Genomic DNA, 27,749 nt, shown 5'->3' on the forward strand with positions numbered 1-27,749 from the left:
TGACAACAATGAACGACGGACACATAGTGATGGCAATATCTCACATGGCCTTTCGACCTTGTGAGCTAATGAGTAGATCAAATAAGGAACAAAATACTATTTCTGCAATATACATTTATTGCTACATAAAAATATGACATTAGTTGTTCTCATTACAATTGAAATCATCTAAAGTTTCTCATACATGAAATTCAATAAACCACAAGCATTTCATAATTCATAATTGATAACAAATTCATACTAAGTCTTTTTGAGGTTTCCTGTGTACAAATAAAAAACAAAAAAACCTTTATTTCAGCTGTTAAATAATTTCATATTAAAAGACCCCTCTAAATATGAGTGAATGTTCCACAGAAAACATCAGAATATCTAGATTACGACATTGGTGGTCAAGCTATTGGTACATTTACACAATCACTATCAGAAATATGGAATGTTACAATATAAACAAGCCAAGTTTATTTTAGTTGTGAAGAATAGTGTCCAAATTCTGAAATATTTCTGGGAAAATGTCTGGTGTGCCACTTCGCAGGGAAACCTGAAATATAAATGATAGTACTTTAATTTAGGTTATTACAAACTGTTTAATATCTTGGATGAGCTGTTTACAGCTTCCCAAAAATAAACACTTAGGATGGTTTGAAATCATTCAATGTGTTAATTTGTACAGCACACACAATGCTAATGTTCAGGGGATAGAGATAGTCTTCCCTCGATTAAATGACAGTCACACGATGAACCGACTTTGTTAGTGCACTGGACAATTGACAAAGACATTTAAACTTTATATCAAACTTGAGATTTGAATACCACTTAAATTGTAGAAAGTTTAAATCTTTATGTCAAATGTCCAGTTCACTTACTTTAAACTTTCTACAACTTTCTTTTCTCTGGTAACCAAGGTCAGGTGATTGTTATTAAATCAATGTAAAAGAAACCCTATCCCATGAGCTCTTCATTTTTTTTTACCAGAACCAGAATTAGCAGCATTTCAACCATCCACAGCATCATTTCTTCTGGAAAAGTCTTTATAGAATGAAGCATTCTTCCCAATATACCTATATAGAGTTGGGTCTTCCATTGATTATTATAACAACCACTTAATTAACTTCCTTATGTTGTTGACTGGACAATGGAGAAAGAGATGAAAACTTCTATCACACAATTCAATAGATATTAAAAGAAAGTTAAAATCTCATTCTAAATTACCCAGTCACCAACATGTAACTATGGTTGGGATGACCAACTCAATTTCGTGAACATCATCATTGTATACGCTCTAATACTGTTTATTATGTTTCTCCAAGCTAATGCTTCTTGTATGGCACATCATACTCTGAAATTATTAAAGAAAATATATATAAGGAAAGTAGAATATTGTATTTAAGACTAAGGTTAAAGCCTTAAGGTAATTGATATTGGGGTTTAAACTTGCATCATTTACTCACTCATTGGCACAGATCCAAGGACATGGTGCTGAGTGTAATCCCCCCCCTCTTAAATTTGAGAAAAAAAATGCATGAATTCTTGAATTTTCACTTATTCTACCTCCAATTTTCTTTTTGGTCTCTCCTTACTCAGTATTTAATTCTATTAACATCCCCCTAATCTGAAATCCTGGATCCGTACCTGATTTATTAAAAAGAATCATGAGGACATAGAATCATTATAATTCTAAATGGAAATGTATCAGATCCCACACTTTTTTGAAAACTTAACAACCATCGTAATTGTACAAATTTTCACAATTTTTTAATATTAATTTTGTATCACCATACAAGAAATTATTTTTTAGGATACTTTTTAGCAATTTCTATCCTCTGTGGAAAAGTAAGAATAAAAAACACCACAATATATCCCCCTCCCCAATAGGAATAAGGTTGTGCAAAAATTCCAGTAAGTATATGTATGAGACCTTTGAATTCACTGAAATAATTTTAATTTTCATTCACTTAGATAGGTGTCAGATTCTGATAAATAGATTTTGCTGGATTTTTTTCTATGGAGATGAGTGCAACATTCCCAAGTGTTTCACATATGTCTGATATTAGTGAAAGAGAATTAGTCAACACCTGAGTTTACTGCAGGTTTGAAATTAAAAATTTGGTAATGTGTATCTAAAAATTACAGTAACCTGTATCACACCAGTATTTTATAATTTTTTATCCATGATGTAGTAATATATGTCTAAATCTACTATATACTAACAAAATCATAAAATAAAATATCTAAACATGCAGAGTGCTTACTAATGAAACACAAGGTGACGTACATTTAATTGTGTAGAATGGTATCAAACGCTTGCTGTATGCCGGAATAAACATCCATGGCACGAGCCTTCAGGGACAGCTGTCAAAAATATAGAACGATACCATTAAACACTCAAGTCACAACCTTAAGTGAAAAGAACTGTAGGATAATCTCCAAAATGTAAACATTACGGAACCATAAAAATACTGTAAATTCACATAATTAAACCAGTATTCACAGTTTCAAGTGAAAAAGATTGTGAAATTTTACTTCACATAGTCAAAATTAGGAGTGTCTTCCAAAATTTGAAAGGTTTATGCAAAAATAATGGATTTTTTTTTACCATCCATGAAGAACTAAAACAGCAAAAATACAGATCTATTCAAGAACTTAGAATTCACAGTAAAATTTGAAACTGTTGTGAGTATTTGAAGTTAGATCGAGAACTGGCTATATCCCTTAATTTTTTTTTATCAGATCTTCAGGACATCTTTATTTAAGTCTGGACATCTGGTGGTTTTAAAGATTTTCTTTGTTATTGAACTCCCAATAAAAAAATCTTGGATTCAAAAAAGAGTATGCATTCCTTTAATGGCTTTATCTTTTAAAAACAAGCAATAAACATATTATGAAAAACAAAGACTGCAATAACTTACAAACTTAGTTGGACTTTGTGAAAATACTACTGCATGTATATAAATATTATATTTCAGGACTTTATTTCATATAAATGTAGAAATAAGCACCTTCCTAAATTTTACACATGCAAAATATAGTGATGGCTAGTCCTATATCTACTAACAGAATTTCCTTCACCAAATAAATTGTTTTGCAAAGCTGATAAAATTTATTTCAATATTTGCCCAGCATTCTGCTCACTACTGAACCTACAAGTATATTGAAGAGAATGGCATCTGGCTAACCATGAACCTCTCAACTAATCAAAACGACCTAACAAAGCCTGGTCCAAAGGTTTCTAATACCTGTTTTTTAATTAGTGATAAAATATTTTTAAAACAATTTCTGGAACTTTTTGAGTAATGAGACTGGTTGTGTTATCTCTGCACGTCAACCACTTCTATTATGTAAGCATGTTAGTCCAATTCTCCAATGAAATCAGATTACATAATATGAAAAGAACAAATGAAATTGGAAGGATGTTTTATTAATGGGTGGGTATTCAATGGAATCTACTGTAGGTGTATCTGTAGAAGAATGAGATGCTGCTAGAAATGATGACAATAACAATGAAAATGTGAAAAACACTGCATGTAGAAATGTACTACAACTATTGAAGAAGAAAGAAAAGTCTTTCCACTTGAAACTGTGCACTGCATTTCACACGAACAACATAATACAGAAACTACATGATGTTTATATATAAATGTGTGATATTGTTGACACATGTGGGATGAATGTTGGCAAATGTGTGGTAAATGTTGCTGATAAATGTATGATGAATTATGTTGTCAAATATGTGGTAAATGTTTGCAAATGAATGTTACCATATTGCTGTAGAAACTGTCAGGACTGTTTCATTTGAACAAAACAACCAAGGATTTGTTTTCAAAATCCTGCTCGGTAACTAGTCCCACAAACTTTTTCATTTTAAAGTGACATTTCTAATATGTCTTTCAATGCTCATTAAAATATATATTTAGACAAATTTAAACCTCTGTAACAAGGTCATTTCTTCTGAAGTAATAGTGTGCTTTTGAAAGTCCATTCCATGGGTAAATATCAATGATACAATGTTTCTTTCTTTGGGTTTTAAGCTTTCAAATGGAAACAGTCTCAATATCCAAATACATGAAATTATATCCATAGAAAAAGTTAAATTCGTGAGACTTGGTAAAGTAATACTAACTTTTTACGCTTTCATTGGTTATTAATTTTTGGGGTTTTTTTTTCATTAAAAAATCTGTGACAGAAAAAAAATTATAACTTCATTGTCATTAAAAAGAAGACTATAAAAAAAATGTGTAAAGCTCACAAAATGATACCCCTGCTCCCAAACCCAGTAACCATTTAGTCAAAATATAAACAAAGTAGTCAAACAAATTAGTTAATGTCCCTTCAGTCTTAAAATTTAATCCCAGATAAGGTAAATCTGATATAAAGCTCTGTTAAATTAACAAGCAGTGTTCCAGCTGGCCCAAAATAGAGGGGCATGGCGCACCCCTGCCCTGTGTTTCCGTGAATGAAAGAATATGAAAAATAAAGCTGATTTTATGGGGAAAAAACTGATGGAGTTCAGCTTGCCTTTAATAAGAGAAACAGTCCAGTAAGACTTCATTTAAACCTTTTACAACAATGTATTTGGTATTTTACAAAAATCAATAATTTGATTTGTACTTTTTTTCAGTTTTGAAATTGCTCTGAAGTGCCCTTTTGGTAAAGTCTATGCCCCTCTGCCCTTATGTCATAGCTTGAACACTGACAAGAAACTGTGATAAGTACATAGTTATAGAGAAAAGCATAATGAAAAAGTTGTAGACAGACAAACAGGTGAATACGTGGAAAGATGGACATCGTAAACACTGTACAACTCCCACAAAGCAGGGGTACAAAAACAATATTGTTAGTTCCAATTATGATTCTCTCATTATGATGATCTTTTCACATCACATCCTAGCCATTCCTGAATCATACAAAATATTCTTACCAAGGTTGAAGTCCCAAACTAGATAGTAAATATAGTTCAAATCTTTTACTTTACATAAGTTCTATTCAAATTAAATCTTTTATGCAACTCCCCCCAACTCTAATGTCTGCTAACAAAAATTTTTATAGATTCCATTGGAGGTCATGTCAGAATTAAAAATCTGAATAATATTTAAGTACTATTCTGTATAAGAATCGGGCAAAAAGTGTATAAGGTGTGGCACATGATGAAAAAAATGCAGAGATCTTATTGCATTAATGAAATATTTATACCTGAAAACCTTCTGAAGTAACCACCAAATTATTTGTAAAAATTGCCTTTTTAAGATATTGATAGGTCAAATTTAGTTGAACTGCATTATGGAAATATGGTGGGAAAATTTTCATGCATTTTTTCCTTATGAAACCAGTCAAAAAATAACATTGTCACAGATGCTTCAGAATAAATTTTAAATAGCTTTTCAGTTGTTCTCTAGATGTATTGAATATAATTGTGGCAAAAAAGACCAAATTGAGAAATGATGTGCCACCCATTGCCAGATTCTTACATAGAATGGTACTTAAATCACATAGCCTTTTTCACAATCATCAAAATTTAATTTGAGTTGTAACAAGCTATCTATTTGGTTGGTTTTCTCTGAAGAAACCAGGTTATATAACCTGGCTTGGTACTTTGACATCTGCACTCTACGAATCAAATGATAAACAAAATAACTTTTTGATTATGACTTAATTAATAAAATTTGGACTGTAATCCATCAGAAATTAAATTATAAGGAATATTTCTAATTTTTGAAATGGTTATACTGAATAACCTGGTTTGGGTCAGTTTACACTTTTTTATATACTGCTTCACATTTTATAAGTGTAAACTGCCACAAATTAGGTTATTTTGTATAACCTGTTCAAAAATAAGGAATATTTCTTAAAGAGAGAGACCTAGGGTAAGGGACGTAACCCTTGAGTTCAGTGATATGTTTGTATCTATTCAATTTCACCAAAGCCTTTCAAGCTTTCCTTCAAAACAGAATGAAATCAGTTGAAGTTACTTTGAGATTGATTTAAAATGGTGAATACAAACATTTCAATGATTTGTAAGAGTTATGTCTCTTACCCTAGATCTAACTCCTTAAGTCTGATGATAATAATCAAGTAATTGGTCAGTATATGTTTTCAATTTAAGCTCTGATGAGACCTCCATTGGAACAATATAATTAGTTCTAATTAGAATTAAATTAATGTGTAGTCTGTTTTAGTATTAACCAACTTCGAAAATAAATTAAATTTTCACCAATTAACTCTTGAGTTTCTTCTTTAGGTAATTGAGAATAAATTGTCAATACAAAATTAACAATTCCTTCACTTTACACAAAACATCTTTAAAAAAAAATCTTAATACTAACATGTATTTCATAATCTTAATAAAATACTTAAATATACAATATAAGGTCCTAACATGTATTTTATAATATTTTCACAATTACAACAAAACAGGAAAGACATGTGCATCACCAGTACCAGAAATTCTATTCCTTTCCCATACCTTTTATTTTGATTGTCTAAAATAGTTTATGTAAGACAATAATAGATTCTCGTATAGGTCATCTACACAAGATCAGGAGTTTCACGCTCAAATTGAGAAATTCTCATTTTTAGGTAAGAGAATTACAGTGGATCAAGTTGATTAATCTCTCATTCATACAAGAAATCCTTAATTTTTGAAATTGCTTCGAGTGCTTAAATCAAAAATTAAATTATCAATACACATTTTATAGAAAGATGTCATCCAGCATGAGGTCAATGTGCCTGTAATGGAAGACTGCATTTCATGTAAAGTCAACCAAGATAATTGTATGGGAAAATTTATAGAATTGTATGTTATCATCCAACTTGCAATCCATGAATACAACAGAAATAATTTACCACAAAATTTGTATTTGGTGGTTGGATCTTTAATTCAGCTAAAACCCAGATTCCATTGGTCAGTTTGAGTGATTGGTAGAGCATGTCTTGTCCTTCCACATTCCTCTTTGCAACAGTGAAAATATTGTTGTTCCGTAACTTTGCTGAAACTGTATCTGTAACATAAAATGATTAATAGGTTTACATAAAAATTTATTTTACAATGACAAAATAAGAATCAAACCCGTTGTTATCAAAAATTTTGAAACAAGAAGAATCTGATAATCGATGAGACATACTGTAAGATACTGTTTCTCTATTTATTTCCAAAACACTTTAAGTAGTGGTAAGAATCGTGCAAATTTTCTACTATGTGATACACCCCAATAAAATGGCTACATATTGTTTTATTTTTGTTAACACATTTTAAATTGCTTTATAATTCTATATATAGAAATGTATAATAATTCATTCCAATCGGTCTGCTCTTAGGACATAATTCACATTGAAAATACAACAGTTTCTATTGTATTTTAGCGTCATTACAGAGTTATACCCCTTAATTTTGCATTCTATAGTACATTCTTTATAATTTATATGGAATGCCACATGTTACTTCAGCATTTTAAACAAAATATCAAAAATAAAAATATGTAGGCTATCCAACCATGAATCACATTTTGCATGATTCTTAGGTGGATAGCTACTTAAACTCAATAGAATAGGAAGTATTTTATCAATCACAGACAATGATTGTGTGTTACATACCAGCATTGTGTTCTACATTACTGATGGTATATTGAACTTCATTCTGAGCAGGAATATCTTTCCATGTAGCCAGGAACACTCGTTTCTCCATCTCACCATCTTCGACAAAAAAGACATGGATTGGTACATTACAACTGAAGTAAAACACATCTATGTTGTTCTTGATAGCAACCTGTAATTATAACATAGACAATTTTATCTCAGTAAAATATTGTACTGACTAATCCGTTTAGTGACCAAGATTTTTTCTGCTGACACAAAAGTAAACAATTTCAAATATTGAAAATAACTTGAAAGGCATTTAGAACATCTCTCATTTAGAACATCCCTCATTTAGATCATCTCTCATTTAGAACATCCCTCATTTAGATAAATATACCTTCTCCTAAACAAATATACACTGGACAAACATGAAATTTAAGGATAAAAATAGGTTTAGAGAAAAAACTTGATTGAAATGACACAATAGACACTTAGTGGCTATGTTACGATAAAGGTTGATCAAAAGTGCTGCTGATTAAATTTGTAGCACAAACATTGAAATCCTATAACTCCTGTAAAATTTATCAAATTGAATTCAAATATGACAGAAACAAGAATGAATATTGTTGAACAAACCTACAAAATTCCAACAAAATTTGCCTACAGAGCACCAGTTGGTTCCATTATGTGCAGACATACATATAGAGACAATCACTGAGTCCCTACATCACATTCTGATGGATGATAAAAAGATCCACAAACCCCATTCTTAGAAATGATTTACCTGTAAGTTTGTCAAAGGTTCCATTTTCTGTATAGGACCAGTTGTATTTAAAACCAATGATGTACTGGCATTTTGGTTTGGTGGGAGGGGGCTCTGTATCTGTAGTGGATTTGCTGGTATCAATCCAAAACTAAAAGTAGAAAATAAAACAAGAATGGATATGGTGAATATATCAAAGATGCAACCCTAACAGGATGAAACAGCTCAAAATCAACCACAGGTCTTCAATGAACGACTAAGAAACACTCACAAAACAGGGCAGACTGCAGCTGGCCCTAAAACAACATTATACATTGGTAAAGTGAAATACTTGCCCCTATATACGCCAGCAACATAAAAGTAAACTGAAGTGAAAATGAAACAATACACACTGAGACAAGACATTCCTGACTTGGGACAGGCTGTCTCTAGGTAGAGAACAATCACTTGGGAGGGACTCAGTATCTACAGGGTGTTTTGTCTGTTATCAAACCAAAATTATAAGTAGAAAAGTCTAAGTGTAGAACAAAGTGTAAATGTAGAACGAACTCTAAGTGTAGAACGAACTCTAAGTGTAGAACGAAGTTTAAGTGTAGAACAATGAGGTTGAAGGGGGCTCGGTATTGACGTATTTATAGGGTGTTGTACAGTAGCAATCTAAAACTGAAACTAAAAAAGTCCAAGTGGAAAACAATCAAGTCAAAGGGGCCATGTATCAATGTACTTATAAAGTGCTGTAAAGAAAAACAAATAACAAGCAAAATTGCAAGTAGACACATGAACATAATCATTTATAACACAGAAGTTAACATGAGTGTTAAAGCAGATATATATCAGACACTAACAATGAATTATGGAAATAAATGTCCAAAAAAAATTCCCAAAAATCATTTTTATTTCAAACAAATAAAAATGTCTGTTAAACAGAAACTGTTCACTTATTTCTTACCTGTTTTTATTAAACTGTATAGCAAATCCAGCCATGGGTTGCATGGCCTTATTAGAAAATGTCAGATCCATTATAATCTGTTTATTTTTACGTAAAAATGTTCCAGTAATTTCTAATCCTTTGCCTTTAGATGCTGGCAGCCATACCTACAAAACAAGTGTTAAATCAGTCCAAAATTCCACTGTCACAATTTTAATCAGATAATTAATTAGGAAGAGTGAATAACAAAAATATGATCATGAGTGCTGAAAAACCTGCTCTGAGAATGAGTTAAATCTTCAAGCTTTCTTGGTACAAGTAATTATATATTCACAAGAAGAAACTAAATATTGTAGTTATTGTACTGATTTTCTCTATAATTTATTCCTATTTTCAACATAAGTTTTCAATTTTGTGACCAGCAGATTAATATTCCTGTTGTGACGCTTTTGTGGGAGAAAGTTCGAGAATGAAATAATAGAATTAGTTTCCCATGTGAATTATGGAAATTTACTACAGAGGAAACATTAAAAAAAATCACTGCTATCTAAATAATAATTAATCATTATTTAATCACTAGTCTGGAGAAGCAGAACAAAATTATATGACAAGACTACCAAAAATGTCCTTCAATTCAGTTTCTTAACATTACATATAAAAATATCACTCACCTCTTGAGGAGGTACATATGATTGTGACTGTGACATTCCAAATATATCTCCCAGTCCTCCTAAACCACCATCACCTGTTGGAGCAGGTCCTCCTAACTATAAATAGAAATAATTTCAAAAGATAAATATTTAAGCAGAAGCATTTAAAAGAATTTCAGTAATCATGTGTGTTAAAACTTTTCATACAAAAAAACTTGGCAATTAGTATATCCTTGCATTTCACACTGACTGATTTCTGGTACATGTAAGTATCTGATGCAAATATTTATTTCCTGCCTTCAAAACATCTGATTATATTTTACTTTGTATCAGGCTAAATTTCTACATATTCAACAACCATTCCCATAGAGACAACAACCAGAAGGAAGAAATAATGGCAAACATTCAACATTTGGACCTTTCAATTTTCAATCCTCCTTCTAAGAGCAAACATCTTGTCAGCAATTCCTAATTTTTTTAATGACTCAAACCTCCTGCAAAAGCAAGACCAACAAGGTAGGTCAATAGGATAAATCATATACAAGTTGTCCTGTGTATACCACATAGGTAAGATTTTTGGAGGTTGGAAACTAAGTGTTTTTGTTTAATAAAAATGTGTTTATATATAATCTTGATGTAAATTTTACAATCTTGATCTTGGCTTACTCTTTCTTTGAAGTTATTTCTTCAACAATCTTTTAGCTTTTGTGTATTCCTCACAAGACATGCATCTTTTTTTTTAGTTAAATGTGCATTTTATACATAACATACAAATTTCATATACACATTTAAAAAATCAAAGGCTTTATACTACTGTAATTTTTTTGCAATAAAGTGAGGAATACATAGCTTTTTTGGCTTCCTGACTAACTACAAATATAGTAAAAATTACTGTAAAAAACACTTTTCATATCATATGATTATAATAGTTCACTAACCAGAGAGTCTAACCCTTCACCAAGCAAGTCCATAGCCCCTGTGGTCTGTACTGGTGTCTGTGATGGCCCACTACCAAACATTTGTTGCTGCTGAGCCATAGATGGACCTCCAAGGTCCATATCTAACAAGTCACCAATCAGAGAGTCCACACCAGGTATGACAGTCGGCTGTGGAGCTGCTGGGGCTGCTCCTGTATCAACTTCACCTGGGGTAGCCTGGTCAGCAATGTTGTTTCCACTGAGAATAAGGTAAGGATGGTTTTAGATCTATTCTTGAAAGAAGCTATCATTCACATATATAATACCATGCATCAAGAACAAATAATCGTTAGGTTATCAAAAACAGTATACAGGGTGCAAGTACAACTATAGACAGATGTGTTTTTCAGGAATTAGAAATGAAAAATAAAAACGAACTTAAATTCATTCATTATCTAAAATAGTAATACCTAAGTCTCGCCTTTAACAACATTCATCGCAAGCGAGACAAAAAAAACATATGGTGGCACAAAAATATGTATATTTTGATCAAGTGTAATTTTAAGAAAATTATCTTTTATACATGTAGTTTTGAATAAGATTTTAAGAACATATGGCAGGGAAAATATACTTATATTTAAATTTACTGTTAACAATACTATACATTTACAGATAAAGAATTTGCTTTGTTAACATGTCATAAGTGTACATATTTTGTAGATACAAGCAGAAATTAATATCAAACATGCTGATACTTCAATTTCATACACAGATTTCTTTTCAATTTTCAATATATAAATGACTTCTATTATTGAGAAATGAAGAAACATGCACCTCCTGACCAATGATAATAAATGTAACAGTGATGTGTACATCTTACATTCTGCATACCTGTACAACTATGTGTGATATGTATTTGTGCATAATTTGTAAGAAGGAAGGTCAAGTCAACGGATAAATGTGTATATACACCTTGCTAACAATCTAAATATCATCTAAGTCATATATATGTATACTGCATCAGTTCATGTTTCTATTTATAAGGGCTATTCCAGTATAATTTCCCTGAAGGTGATGACACACCACAGTTCATGTGAGGTACCATCAAGAGCATTAATTTCATTTTGCAATGCATTAAATTGTGTAAAAAATCAGAAATACCCCCAACCAAGGTTCAAGTATTTAAGTGGAGTTCCATCCCTTCCAGGGAAATTTTACTGGAATAGCCTTAAGAAGTTCATCAAGTTCATAACAATTAGTTTTCATTCTAATTAAGAGTTCAATATCAAAAATACTGCTAAAAATGCAAGTGATCATAGATTATGTCAAATATAGTCCTACCGCCTGTAATAAGGTTGAGGAAGTTTAGGCCTGAAATACATCTTGTTCCATTTAATTTTCTTCCAAAATTTACTATTGTTTGGATTTGAATAGTAACTTGGAGTTTTTGGCAATATAATGATTAAATAATTGTTTTGAAAAGAACAGACAACATTTATAAAGTGAAAAACATTACTTTTTTATTCTTTCAGTGTTGTTCTCTAGGGACAAACACAGCTTTTATCATACGAAAATCATTAAACCAAATTCTTCACTAAACAAACAATAATTTTGATACATGTTCAGTCAAAAGTTTCAGTGACCAAAATGAATATACAAACAAAAGCAAAGTCCAGAAATCTTTTTTTTTCTAAATTAATCTTGAGAGCCATTTTTCAAACTACAGAACTCCAATAGTTAACCAATTCTATACCTTGTAGATTTAGGAGGAAGAACACGTCTCATTCCACCCTGTCTGCCCTCCACAAATGAACTTGGAGGTTTGTGGTACACAGATGCCAGACTAGAAATATGACAGATCAGCTCATCCAACAATGTTGGCTCAATCAGATCTGTTTCCTCAGAAATAAGAGGTTTCTCTGCTAATACTACTTCCTTAGCAGCAGCAGGATCTGTTGATAGCAACCTCCAGTAGATGTAACCTCTATCTCTCAAATCAGGGTTGTCACTGTCCTAAAAATTAATAATAATATCATGAAAAACTAGAAACTTAAACTCATGTATAGCTAATATATAATATATTTCAGTTCCAGTAGCAAGAAGCTTCCTGGTTGCTTGGTAACTGATTTTGGTATTGTGGTATCATTTAAGTTTAATTGGTTTGTAGTCAATGATAATGGCTCTTCCATGATAATGGCTCTTCCATTTACTGTTTTCACTGTTGTTCTTGGAAATTTCATGCAAAGAGGAAATAACTCACACTGCCTGACTAGTTCACTACCTTATGCACAGTAGGAGAATTGTAACCATTTTCTTAGTTAAAAAAACCTTTCAAAACCTTGGAAAATACCTGAATTAATTGAAAAAGAACATTTGGTGTCAAAAACAGCCTTCATCGTTTTTTATCAAGATTTCTTTCACACTCTACAAAGAAATTTACCTGTGTGGCCAAACTGAGAACTTGCTGTACCAGTTCTTGTGTATCTGTAGGTCTCTTTAAGAACAATTTCACTATGGCTGTCAACAGCTGAAGTTGCACTTGCGAGTTTTCATCTTGGAATCCTTCTAAGAAACTTTCTAATAGTTCATCAGCATTGTCTATTCTTTCTGCATACTCTCCAATAATCCAGATCATAGAGGCTCTATAACAAAAAGAATTGAAAAAAACAACATTATAAAATAGCAAATTACAGATTTCAAGATACTACATATGGCATTGAAATACATTTTAAGTACAATAAAAATGTTGATAAAAATTTCCAAATCTTGGTAAAAAAAGTTACATCATTAATAATCTCTGAAAGTATTTACTATTTTGGTTTAAGATTACCATGCCAGTGCATTTTTTTGTTGCATTTCATCATATAATTTTTTTTTCCATCTTGAAGATTAAATACCACAATGGCAGTAAAAGAAACTTAAAAAAAATATTTATTAATTCATTTTTCAACAAATAATTTTACAACTTAAAGGACTATTTTTATATCCTAAAGATTGAGAAGTTAAAAGTAAAAATATGGCCTGTATTTTTGCAAGAAACATTGACAATAATATAGCAAATTATACCAATTGCAAACCAACTTACCGTGCCTCTGGTTCATCCAATGTATCAAGATTCTCACACAATGTGGCAATGATACTTTCATACTTGTTAGGGTACTTTCTAAAGATATCCTGTAGCAAAAAAAACACAATTTTAGTATAAATCAACATAGTTCAGCACTTACAAACATTGTTTAACCCTGCCACATACTTTATGTACCTGTCCCAAGGCAGGAGCCAATAGTGCAGTAGCTGTAGTTGTTTTTTATGATTATTGTTATTCATTTTACCTTTTTTTTTAAATAAGGTTGATTTTCGTCTTTTATGATTAATTTCACTTCATTTATTGTGGGGCCTCTAACAGCTTTCTTTATGATATTGGCTTTGCTCATCATTGATGACTGTGTGGTAGAAGTTTAATTGTTTGTTGCTTGGCATTTGGTGGATGATTATCTCCATGGCAATCATACCAATCTCCTAAATTTATATAACTGGAATTCACTGATTCAATTTGATAGAAGCTCCATGTAGCAAAGTATGTGTAGCAGTATGAAATATTAGTATTTGATTTTAATAGATGAAAGAATGAAAAAGATTTTAAATATGAAGGATGGTTAAGGAATCAATCTGTATTGGTATAAATCTAATGATCACAGGCAACAATTACATTAATAGAGCAAACAACTACAGAGTAATGAAACAACTTTTTATTAGCTAAAATACCTTTATTGTGTAGACGTCAAAGGACTTTTGCTTAGAAAGGGTATACAATGACATTATCTTTTGTTTTAGTAATAATTTCAGTGTACTGGGCCTGCAAATATTGTACCATTTTACCCCTCTACGCCACAGATTAATATTCATTGACAATTCATTGACAAATCTTTATTATTTTATACCTTGATGACAACAATAGCTTCCTGTACAACGTAGTTGACCTTAGTCTGAATAAGGTCAAGGAGTGTGCTCACACACTTCTCAGCTGCTGGCTCCACCTTGATGGCACATCTACCAATAGCTCTGACTGACTTCCTCACAAAATCTACATCTACTTCTGTAGCATACCTATTGAGAAAGGAAGATGAAAAATATTCATGCACAATTTCTTATTGATCAACTTAGAGCTTAGAACATAAATTCATATGATATTACACTTTTAAATGTCTAAAAGCAAGTTAAGAAATACTGTATAAGTGGTTATTTTTGCGGTGATTCAACTTTTCGCTATATTTGCTGTCAAAGTTGGAACGCCAAATTAAATCATGCGAAATATTTATGAAGATAAAATACAGTTTTTCATCTTTGTCTTATTCATGGAACCGTTTGTCTGCTGCAAAAATTACATTACAAAAAAAATCTTTTGGAAGAAAAATGCCAAATTTTCCACACATGAAAAAACTACTTACACTGTAGTTCATACTCTCATATCATGCAAATACTAATTTTTGCAAGTTCGGTCAAAACAATGTTGATTCCAAAAAAGATCTGATGTTTTACTGGACAGGAAACTAAATTCACTAGAACAATGTATCATGCACCTTTGTTCAATTAAACAAAAAGCACTGTACTACATGAACAGTATTTTACTTCAAACCATTTATGTTTATAAAGCAGGTTTATAAAGTGTAAATAGAAATACTAAATAACTTAAGCTACCTTAGGAAATACTTGAAAGACACAATCTCAGTGGACAGGGTGGATGAGTAGCTAAAGGAAATGGACTTATCACAAAGTTGACCCTACCTTGGGGTTCCATATGTGCCAAGGTTTCTAGTCATCTACCTTAGCTAAGTATTCCACTGTTTTTTCAGCTTGGAATAAAAGGCTTTCTCCCCCAAAGCCTTGCAAGAAGCTGCCTCGACAGAAGCAAGTATCTTGCAGTAAATCTCTTCCTCAGTTTAAAGCTCAACAGAGCTAATGATAATTGTTGACTTGAAAAGTATACATATTCACCAATATTGATTAAACTTGCTACACTGTATTTCCTTTTTGTAATGCCAATCACCCAATCTAAGTCTCATCCATTTATTACTAATTCAATGAAGTTTAACGAATATAAGGACTACCTACTCTTTGAGTTCAGCTAATACTTGAGCTATATTAGCCTGGCTTGTCAGTCTGATCATAATGTCCAGTTTCTCCAACTTAACATAGATTGGATCATTATACTTTACAAAGAATACTTTCATCTCATTCTTTAAGATGTCTTGCCTGTAATGGAAAAAAAAATAAGTCGAAATATTACATTATTTTGATATTGTCATCAAAATATCAAAAGCTGTGCCAAGAAAGGTTTATTTTTTAGTCAAAAATTTCTTTCTGTCATACATTTTAAAACACAATACAGTCAAACCTTGTCAAGTCGAAGTCAAAAGGACCATGCAAAAATGTTTGAGTTATGTGCGGTTCAAGTAATCCGAGGTCGAGGATAAACCGGAAATACTAGTAGTTTGGTCCATGATTGTTTCTGTATTTACATAATTTGCTATGCTTGTACATGTACATGTGCTTCACTTCGCACGGTACTTCGTAATGTCATGCGTTTCATATCGGAAAGATATTTTTTGTACGTATATCATGTTTGAAATAATGAATGGCAGCAAGTGTTTTAGTGAAATTTCCTTTTTATTTTTCTATATCAAAAACGCCATAGTTCATAACATGCTGCTTTGCTTGATTCATAATCAGGAGTATCATCAAACCATGTGCTCTACAATATTACGATAGAATTTCAGATTCCCTAATGATACAAATGTAGTCATTGAAATACTCTTACTATCGTCTGTTTGATGTTTCCTTAAATAGTCAGTTACCATTACAATTAATCTGTATTTTTAAAAAAAAATTGAAAAAATCGAAATATCCGATATCACTGTTAGTGTAAATTCTGACGTGTTATTAATAAAATTTGTTTCTTTTAACAATACGCGCAATTTTAAATTAATTAAATAAACAAATCAAATCATAAAGAGTGTCAACAAATTAATTTTAATAGTCACACTAATTGTTGTTAAAACACACTTGGATCATGGTTTATAATAAAACAATCAGTTTTCTGACTAATTTGTTGACTTCGAGACATCAGGGTTAATTAACCTCGAAGGGGACTGATTGATTACCTTGAGTTATCTGAGGTTTCGATTCATCCGAGGTAAAACTGTATTGGAGTAAGGGGAGTTTTGCTGGGACTATGTAATTAGTTCGAGTTATCCGAGATTGTGACTAATCCGATTTCGACACATCGAGGTTCGACTGTTTACACTTTAAAATCTTGTCATGTAAAACTTCAATAAATCATCCCTTAAAAGAATCTTTTTACTTCTATACCCCATCACAACATTTGGCATTTTAATAAGAACTCTTGTATCCATTTCACTGATATCAGTCACTAATAAAGAATCAAAGATCCAAATTTTAACGATTAGTTAGCTAGTTTTTATTGAAAAGAAAATTTCATATACTGAAAATACAAACCTCTTTTGAACAATCAAGTTGATGTTCCTTAAGGCAACATACTGAATCTCTGGTTCAGCAGACAGAAGAGTTACCAAAGGGGGAGACAACTTTTTCACTAAAGTCAGGACATACTCAGATGTGCCATCCAACATTTCAATGAATTTCATGATTACCTGATATAAGATGATATGTTAATATTACAAATCTGTTTACTGAAAATTCTTCTGTTTACTGAATTTCTTATATTCTATAGTTTTGACAGTTGAGCATTAGATTTGCCAGTTATAATCATAAATTAGGTAACTCATACTCTTAAATGAAGTTTCTTGTCAGATTTGTAATCTATAATGCTAATTTGCATTGAAAATATGTACAAATTACCATAAAGCGATCCCAAGTGATATGACAAATTTTGATAACACACAGTATTTTCCTTTTTCTCATAACACCTTTTCAAACTATTTACATGTAGTAATGCAACACACAAGCTTCAAATTGTTAAAATATTGTCTGTACATGTATATAAGTAGCATATCAAATATGGAGATTTCAGATTTCTGGAAAGTGTTTATACCTACCTTGACAGCTGACAGAACAACAGCAGCGTTAGCATGAGCCAGTCGTGGTGTAACTCTCTCACAGATACTTTGGGCCTCTTTGTCATCCTTTGGTGTGTAGTTTGAAATGGCATCCAAAATAAACACTTGGCCCCATCTAGCATGGACAAATGATAAATACCAATAATATCAATATTGCAAATGTCATTATGCTATACATGTGTTTCAAGGTGTAACCTCTTTGCACTGAACAGAACTAAAGCCAAATACATATTACGAAGATCAAAATCCAAAAATAAATTGTATTCAAGAAATACTCAAAATTTTTACCCCAAAAAAGGAAGCCAAATCCAATACATACAATTTCTACCATATGCAATACAAGGAATAAAACCTCAGTATTTTTAGGGAATGTAAGGAAAGAACTTCCTTACAATTTCTTGTGGTTTTTTTTTTAACTATCACAATAAATTAACTCAATATCTTCTTGAAACTTAATAATTTCCCTATCCCCTGATCCTTTGTTTTTTTAATGGGTAAATTGTGACTATCTAAAAGGTGTCATATCTGTAATGCTGCTTGCCTTAACATGAACTTTTTCAACATTACAACAATGTACAACAAGAAAAACAACTCACTCTGTACATTCATTTAAAGCTGTCAACAGTTTATTGATGGTACTAGCATTCATTTCTAGAACCTGTTGAGCTGTAGGTGATGATTCTAAGATCTCTGATATGGCAGCCACTGCATTAGCTACAACCTACAATAATAATGATGTGATGCTGGGATAAGAAGGTCTAGATTGTCAAACTTAATCAAAGTCCATTTTGGACAACATTTCTGCTTGACTCTTAGCAAAGGTTATGAAATAAATGTATAGCAACTTCTTTAACTATAAATTGTCTGTGTGTACGCAGTCAAACAGTTAATAACATTTAGGAATAAGACACTAACAGATATTGTACTTTTAAATACACTAAAAATTAGAAAAATATGTTCGCAATGCAGTAATTAATTACTTTTCTTCCACTTTAAATACATACCATAGGATTAGAATCTGACAACATATCTCTCAAAAGATCAAGAAAACCTTGGTCTTCCACAAGCTGTGCATTGATGTCATACAGTTTAGCGACACAGACAGCGGCTGTCTTCCTTACATATGGGTCTTCATCCTTCAGACAGTTTCTTAGTGGCTGACAGAGATAGTCTATAATTTTGTCTACTCTGATACATCCCATTGTCCGTACAGCCAAGGCTCTGATCAGTGGGTTTGAATCTTCACAATCCTGGAAATGACAAAAAACATGCAAGAGATATCCCAACACATAAAAGTCTCACAAAATCAGACATCAACCAATATCATTTACATTATAAGCTTGTCTATAGAAAGCCATAAACAAAATTTGAAATCAATCCTTTCATTGGGACCCAAGATAATTGTGACAAAATTTGAACAAACAGACAGAATGACAGACAAGTATTATTTACCAAAACAAATATATGTAAACAATGAATACTGTAAATATATAAATTTTTACAGTTGCTTATTTTAGCAGATTCTGTCAGGTGAACATACTCACTGTATCAATTTTTGCAGTTTCAAACAAATATACGGTAATCGTTTTATAGTGCTAAAAGCCAATTTCGCTGATACCATTTTGTTCACGTTTTTATATTTACCACAAAAATTAGTACACTGTGAAAATTAATACTTTTACAGTAAATCAATGTGGTTCATTGTTTCATCTTTTATACACATTCCTTAATGAATGTACAAAGATTGACATGCAAATTGCTTCATCTTTATAAATAACATGCAGAGAGTCAAATATTTCTTACATCAGTATTAGTCAAACTCATTAAAGATCATCACTTGCAACTGTTTTAACTTATTATTTTTGGTGGATTCTTTCGAAGACATTTTTTGTTGAATTAACGTATCTTGGATGTTGTCAAATCTTGTCCATAAAAAAAATTAATATTTTGGCATCATAACTGCTTCCCTTGAAGAATGGTGAAATCAATGAAAATGACATTGTTACCTTCACAAAAGTGTTAACAGCTAAGATGGCCATGTCTGGTTGACTCTTGGCATAATTCATCAAATAAAGGTATACCAACTTCTTTAACTCTAAGTTGTCTGTCTGTATGCAGTTAACAACATCTGGGAATAGGGCACTAAAAGACAAAAATATCCATGCAAATCTCTGGACACACAAAAATAAATGTCCAATAAACAAGATTTTGATGGAAATCCGAGATGAAAGCTAATGAATGGTACAATCCATTATTCATACCAATTTTCAAATCATTAAGAAAATGATTTTTTTCCTAAATATAAAAGAAATCTTACAGAAATCTCAAGTATAGTAACTGAATAATTTTTAAAATGCACAAGAAGCTTACCCTACCAGTGCACCTGGTCCATGATCCCAGTTCTTAGTGGAGTCTGAGTTGCTCATTTGCTTTTGTTACTTTGTATGTATGATTTTAGTTACTTTATGTTCTTTGTTGTGTATGTCTGTCTTCCATGTCTGGTCTTCGTCCCTGGATTACATTCTTTTGATTACCGCTGTAACATTGGTTCCCTTGGTTACTCTTTAAATCAACCACTATTAATTTGTCATGAGCAACAATTATACCCAAGGGTCCATTCCAGTCATTTTATCAAACTTCAGCATACGTTTGTGTCAGTCTTGCTCAGACAGAAAAACTTTTAAAAAAACTTGTTCATGTACGTCACATGTAGTTACTTTAAGATAAATATTGGAATTTGTGTTATTTCATCACATACTCTGTCATTTATAAAATTTCTGAAAGAGTGAACTAGTTCATTTTTGACCACACGTGGACGTTCCAACATGTAAACAAAACACTGTATCCCTCGTACTTTTTCAACACATTGGCAAACAGCCTAAAACTTTCAAGTGATGAAAAAAAGTTTATTATTCATAAAACAAAATCTCAAATACATTCTGTATATTTATTTAAATGGGCTGTTGACTTCTGCGTTAAAAAGATTCAATTGGCAAATTAATAATTACAAACTACGACTGATTCAGAGATTCAGCACCATATGTGCTTTCGTTATCTCACATCTCAATCTCAAGTAGTAAATGTATGAAAATTGTCCGTGTCACTTCAATTAATTCATTTACGCAATGGGGCTGCACGTGTACCGTTAATTCAATTATGCAATCAACTAATCAGTTACAGAGTCGCAGGTAACTGCACATCGGCTAAAACTGGCATGAAAGTGTGAATTAATTTCCAATAAACAATTAGGAGACAGGTATACACTAATAAAACCACACAGACTGAAATTTATAAGGGTTGACAATTTTTTATGTCTGATATTGGAAATTGGTCGTCGGATATTTGCAAACTTTGTGGGTGAATGACGTACATTTTTGACCGTTTCGTGAGCCATGATTACACCCTAGAATTAACCCTTACCTGACACTGAGCCACGATTACACCCTAGAATTAACCCTTACTTGACACTGAGCCATGATTACACTCTAGAATTAACCCTTACCTGACACTGAGCCACGATTACACCCTAGAATTAAAAACCCTTACCTGACACTGAGCCATGATTACAGCCTAGAATTAACCCTTACCTGACACTGAGCCACGATTACACCCTAGAATTAACCCTAACCTGACACTGAGCCACGATTACACCCTAGAATTAACCCTTACCTGACACTGAGCCATGATTACACCCTAGAATTAACCCTTACCTGACACTGAGCCATGATTACACCCTAGAATTAACCCTTACCTGACACTGAGCCATGATTACACCCTAGAATTAACCCTTACCTGACATCTTTTCCAACTGTCATACTAGCTATTACTTTCTTTACTGCTTCTTTCTTCTTTTCTCTCTTTTCACTTTGTAATTCAGACTTCAGTTCAAATATCTCACCTATGAAGATAATATTGATGCTAAAAAACTGAAGCCCGAACCCCTATTTGGGAGGTACCTAGAATGACTACTTGGTGGCCTGCTCACTTATATATTGTACATGAATTATGTAGTAAACATTTTATTGAAATGCTTGTTTTTTGGCCCATGAACAAACTTTCAAGCTATCACATCAAAAACAAAGTATCTGTTGATTATGTAAACAGACAAAGACAGAGCCATACCATTTTATTACTATATTTTTTTTGCAGTCAAATAAAAAGCCATGAATTGATAGATTATACAATGTAAATATTGTAGTTACCTTTCTTGGTTGTTGTGAAATACTTTGAGTCTGTCATCTTTAATGATTTTTATTCAGATCTGTGAAAGAGATTAAAATATAAATGAATTTTATTATCATTTGAACATGTACACATCTCTCAACACAAATTTTAATTACTCCACTCTCTAGAGTGGAGATATTGTGTGTGGAGATACAGTGTCTCCACTCTCCACAATAGATTCGAAATTTCAAAAACTGTCTGTAGTTTACTTCTCCCATCTTTATACCAAGATATACATTGTATTTAGTGGTTCTGGCTGTTTAATAACATTTTATTAATGGACAGACAAAAAATATTGAAAAGTATTCATATCGAGCAATTGTATCTCAGTTTTTACTTTGATGGAGTCACAGTGGAGGACTTGAATGACTCCACTGCAAGAGTGGAGAAATTAAATTTTGGTTAAAGGCAGCGTATATTAATTCATTTACTTGCAAAATTACACCCATATAATTCAAGCAAATGCAAATACATACAATGTAACACAATAAGCAATACAAAGAAAATAATACTATACATCTAGATGTAACAGAAAACTCTTTGACCGGTATGGACCTCATTTTGGCAATTCTATAGATTGCTTTATCAAGTTACCAAATGTGAAAATGTGATTCATGGTTGGAAAGCCTACATGTTTTTTTTTGATATCTTGTTTTAAATGTAATGGTAAGCAGAAATTAACATGTGGTTTTTCATATAACCCGTGATGTTAGGAAATATACATTATAAGGAATGTACTTTAGAATTCAAATAAAGGGAGATAACTCTGTAAATGACACTGAAATACAATAGAAACTATTAAATTTTTTTATATGAATTATCTTCTAGGAACAGACGGATTGGAATGAATGATTATGCATTTCATCCTATTGACCCCTAAAACAACTTAACAACAAAAATAAAAATGTGTAGCAAATTTTGAGGTGTATCACATATCATAGAATTCGCATGATTCTTACAAAGACTGCTACTTAAATCTTTAGAAAAAAGTTGATCTCTCAATGCTTTATTTTGTCCACATTCAATTTGGGACATTCTTAAAACAACAAGTTTCAATTGCCAGTGTATGGTCACATTCCCTTCATATGGTTATAAGTTGTCTAACTTCAGAACTGTATTTCATAAAAGTGTAAGATTTTTTTCAAATTTGCATGCAATGTATGCATTTGAAACATTATACTGATCAATAAAAACCAACTCTAACAGCTTGAATATTTACAGTAAGCTTAAAATTGGCACAAAATATTGGAATCCTTTACTATGGAAGTCATGTGATTGGTAACAGGTGGTGTTGTATTTAATTGTAGGAGTTGCTGTTGATATGTCTAATGACCACAAGGCCAAAAATCAAAGTGACCCAATATACACTGATTTAGTTAATTACAATATGCGGGTAGACAGTTGTTTCAAGTTCAGTGGTTGAAGACTTTTCATCATTCCTGACCCATGGAAAAACTTTCCACAGTGTGAGCAATGGTTGGTAAAACAATCATTATCAATCATAATTTAAAATTTTTCTGGTACTAATTCTTCTTTTAGTTTGCTACATAGAAATAGTTTCGAACTACAATGTACCAGTGAGAAGTAATAATTTACTGAAAAAGTTTAATTTGTATTTTTGCTGCATGACCTTTTAAAATTTACTTTTCAATGAAAGTTTTATATTTTCAAAAGAAATACTAAAAGTACTGAAAGCCGGGCCTTTAAAGCACTGTGCTTTACAACATTTTCGAGTTTGAGTGCTGCACTATTGACCTCAGTACTGTGCTATCTTGCTTCCAGCACTGTGCTATAAGAGGACTGAAAATCAATATGACAGGAAATGTGTGAGTCCCAAGGTCAATTACGGCATCCTACAAGGTAATTAGCTCAACACGCTATGGTCTTTTGCTCATCGCATGACCACACAGTTGTCTGAAGCCAATCATTTATTATGAAATTCTTAATCAGTCACCCCACCTGGCCACAAATTAATTTTAAGGAAGGTGTCAATCAGATACAAATATCTATGTACTGAACCAATAAAAACTGACTATGATCAAAGGTACATGTACATATGTAACTCAACTCTGGCCAAAAGCAAGTGATTAGGTTGAAAATTACACAATCACAAGATGTTTTCAACATTTAGAAACAGATCTATCTTATATAAGAATGTATTTAGTTCAAAAACAATATGAATTACATCAGATACTTCCTAAACACTTTTAAAAGAAAAAGGAAATTGCTGTCTTTTGTTTACATTGCCATGTTGTTGTGTATCATCCTTTAACTCTTGAGAACACATGGTTTTTGGCAGGAAAATCAGTTAAGAAATAGATAGTAAAATTCCCTAATCTAAAAAATGCTAATGTGTACCACAGCTGTAATGAAAGTCATGAGTTCAAGAATGTAGATGAGGGTTTCTGTCATGAATAAACTTCATATTAATCATAATAAATAATTAATCAAAGACTGAAGTCTTCGAAGTTGCTAATTGTCAAATATTCTATGCCACTGATTTTGGCTTGCTTTCTACATCCAGGTCAATTCTATGCTCTACTAAACTTAACCCCCAATCAATCAGTGATTTTCTTATTTTCACTATAAACCATTAACCCTGTGTAGATACATTTGTATGTGTAAGGACTTGGTTAAGAATTAAAAAAATCACAAATTTTAGTGAGAATTTTAGATAAAATATCATTTCAATTTTTGTGTTAAATACATGTATATGTATATAAAAAGGAAAGAATAAAAAAACAGCATTGAAGTTACAATTACTGTGAGTGCAAAGGTAAAATATTTATCTATGAATAATTCATATAAAAATAAACAGCAAAGTTTATTTTGAATACACAGATCAATTTTTACATAATACATAAATATGAAGTGGTAGCCGCACATTTCAAGACTGGACCTATTAATTTTGTGTCATACAGCACTATCACAGGAGAACACTTAAGTTGCTACGCCAAAATCAGCTTCTTTAAAAAATATTTGAGGAAAATGTAAACCAAGTATATAAGCCTTTATTATCAAAGGATTTATTCAGTTGAAAAGCTTTTTTTATTAATGCCTTTAGTGTTTAGTCTACACATATACAACATAGCCTGAGTTTTAATAAAGGATGCTAGAGGAAATCAGTGAAATATAATTTTTTTTAATTCACAGATTGAAAAAAATCATAGGAATATTAAGTCTGACAGTCCAATATAAAACAAATTATATTCAATTGATCTCATCTTAAATAACCTTCGAATTTATTTAAAATCAATCAATAACAGTCAACTGCATATATCCTCTTACCTCACTTTAATTGAGCCCGAAGACTGATAGGAGTCACTGGTGTAAGATACTCATACACCCATTAAATTTTGGACTACATCAGTTACGCACAATACAGGGGGTGTATCAAGAATAATAAACACAAACTATATATTCTTAGAGTTATTATACTATATCAGTATATATACATTGGTGTATATATTGTTTGGTAGATTTGAAAAATGACTACAGTTACTAAAATACAACGTGGGTTTAACTTAAATTCGTAAAAATCACCTGCAAACTTTATGTTGATGATCAACCGGAAGTGACAATGTAGCCGGTTTGGGGATTTCAGAGTTAGTAAACTCCGAAACGAAATATAAATCGAAATTTAGACGTCATATTAAACGAAACGAAACTTTAATTATAAGGATAGCTCCCTCTGAAAAAGAGTGCGTTTATTTGAATGACTTTTTGTGTGTGATTATTTGGCTATTTATAGATAATGGAAAAGCCGGATTCCTTTAGAATCTTATCAAATAAAAAAGTCATATACACAATTAACGTAAACAATTTGAGTTTGGAAAAATTTTCCCGTTTTCCCCTCTTGCCAACATGATAACGATTGCTTTGTCAAAGAATGTCACCCAATAATAACAAAGAACTCAGTCAGAGTATGTCCTACTAGCGACTGGGCTGGTCTGTTGATGCCCTGGCCTAAACCCCGACCCCACGTGGGTCCGAGAGCCTTTCCCCACTGTAACTATTTGGGAGTAGGTCAACGTGTAGAGTGTGTGAAGTACATTTTTATTTATCACACTCCCAATTTTTATATACATCTAAGAATAATATTGTTGTTTGTCTTTTTAGATTAAAATAAAAAAAAAATCAAAGACTGAGGTCTTCCAAGTCGCTAGTCGTCAAATATTCTATGCCACTGCATGATTTTGGCTTGCTTTCAACATCCGAAATGGCAACAATGCGATATGCTCTAAAATCGGGTGACTTGCTAGAATCTTGGTTCTCTTGACCGTGATGACCCGAAAGTTTTCAATCAAAACAACTGGTTACCAGGATCCAGATTAAACGATGATGACTAGTTTTTTTTTAACGACCTTGAATACCAATGCAGGCCTCTCACGGTCGATGTTAAAGGTAAGTAGAACCAAATGGTGGCGAAGCCTAGCCTTCGGCATACCTGACCGAAGATATCGGTCAGAATATGTCCTACTAGCGACAGGGCGGCTCTGTTGACGCTTTGGCTTACTCCCAGATCCCAAGTGGGTCCGAGATTGTTTCCCCACTCTAACTATATGGCAGTACGTCAACGTGTATAGGGCCATATTAAAAAAAACTGGCTATATATAGATATCGGGGCCCTGATAATGTATATGACGTATACATGCACATAGAACAAATGTGTAGGATATTTAAGAGGTGCATTTTGATCTCGTATGAAGCTAGAACTATGAATATATGACGGTAAACACAGCACCAATCTGCAGTATAATGTAGAGTAGTAATAGGTTACAGACCACCAATTCAACCAATGAGCATTCGGAACGTACGCAAAAATAGTCCTACGCAAAAATTACCCCTGTTCCTCATAGTGCTGTGAAAAAAGTTCTCATCTTATTTAAAAAATTTAAACAGTTTCTGAAAGGAAAAACATTTCTGTACATTTTATAGGTGCATTTTGCTTCTTGTGATGTGAAGCCTAATCTCCATAATGATTTTTAAATATACCCCTATCTTGTGAAAACACTGGGATTTCCCATGCTATTTATAGACCCTTCACTTCCGGTGACCAGTACTGCACTGCAAGTCTGCTAACCCCACATGCCATTCTGAGGATTGTGAGCTGACATATGTAGAATCATGCTAATATATAGTCCTCTGCAGGTTAAAGTTAAGGTAAAGTCCAGAGAAGCCATTGAATATTGTGAAATTAGCATAGAAGCCTATGGAAAGTGGAATTAGTGGTTTTTAGCCTAATATGAAATTATGCAAATCATATGCGAATGTAAAGTACTGAAATTTCGAGTGCAAGAAGTCGCTAACGATATTAGCGACTTAAAAATGTATTTACTAGTAGGTTAGAATATAATAATAGGATGATTGATTGTAAAGATTGAATGACCAAAATATGAACACGAGGGCCGAAGAACGCCTACATTTAACAAGTCGTACGAGTTAAATTTTAATGCGATTTCAAACTACATGCTGCGGCAAACGTACGTTTTGTATCCTGGTTCCCGGAACTACATTCCAGGTATAAGCTACTAGCAATACACTCTCACGAGTATATGTGAAACCTACTGAATATTGCGATCGGGAACCAGTCTATACGTTTTG

The 27,749-nt window shown here is 32.2% G+C and overlaps 1 protein-coding gene across 12 annotated transcripts; it reads right to left on the reverse strand.

The window, feature by feature from the left end:
* Positions 1 to 99: 99 nt before the first annotated feature.
* Positions 100 to 25,753, reverse strand: LOC148606935 (AP-1 complex subunit beta-1-like). Of its 12 annotated transcripts, none has more exons than XM_088544070.1 (23): positions 25,689 to 25,753; positions 22,124 to 22,182; positions 21,714 to 21,819; positions 19,928 to 20,063; positions 18,926 to 19,171; positions 18,518 to 18,642; positions 17,901 to 18,036; positions 17,341 to 17,495; positions 15,937 to 16,077; positions 14,766 to 14,931; positions 13,910 to 13,998; positions 13,265 to 13,466; positions 12,578 to 12,837; positions 12,166 to 12,195; positions 10,846 to 11,083; positions 9,929 to 10,024; positions 9,279 to 9,424; positions 8,351 to 8,480; positions 7,585 to 7,756; positions 6,838 to 6,992; positions 4,916 to 4,933; positions 2,273 to 2,349; positions 399 to 538 (listed from the first exon to the last, which is right to left on the reverse strand). In XM_088544070.1, exons 2-22 carry the CDS (start codon positions 22,158 to 22,160, stop codon positions 2,275 to 2,277), a joined length of 2,859 nt encoding a protein of 952 aa, XP_088400196.1. In that variant the 5' UTR covers positions 22,161 to 22,182; positions 25,689 to 25,753; the 3' UTR covers positions 399 to 538; positions 2,273 to 2,274. The 12 variants fall into 12 exon arrangements, with proteins under 12 accessions (XP_088400201.1, XP_088400205.1, XP_088400206.1 ...); XM_088544072.1 differs by having other exon boundaries at positions 2,250 to 2,349; XM_088544074.1 differs by lacking the exon at positions 25,689 to 25,753 and adding an exon at positions 25,434 to 25,455.
* Between the last annotated feature and the right edge of the window lie 1,996 nt (positions 25,754 to 27,749).

Source organism: Perna viridis, chromosome 9 (genome assembly GCF_037379345.1).
Source record: "Perna viridis isolate PV_CMFRI_1.1 ecotype Kerala chromosome 9, ASM3737934v1, whole genome shotgun sequence".
Classification (NCBI taxonomy): domain Eukaryota; kingdom Metazoa; phylum Mollusca; class Bivalvia; order Mytilida; family Mytilidae; genus Perna; species Perna viridis.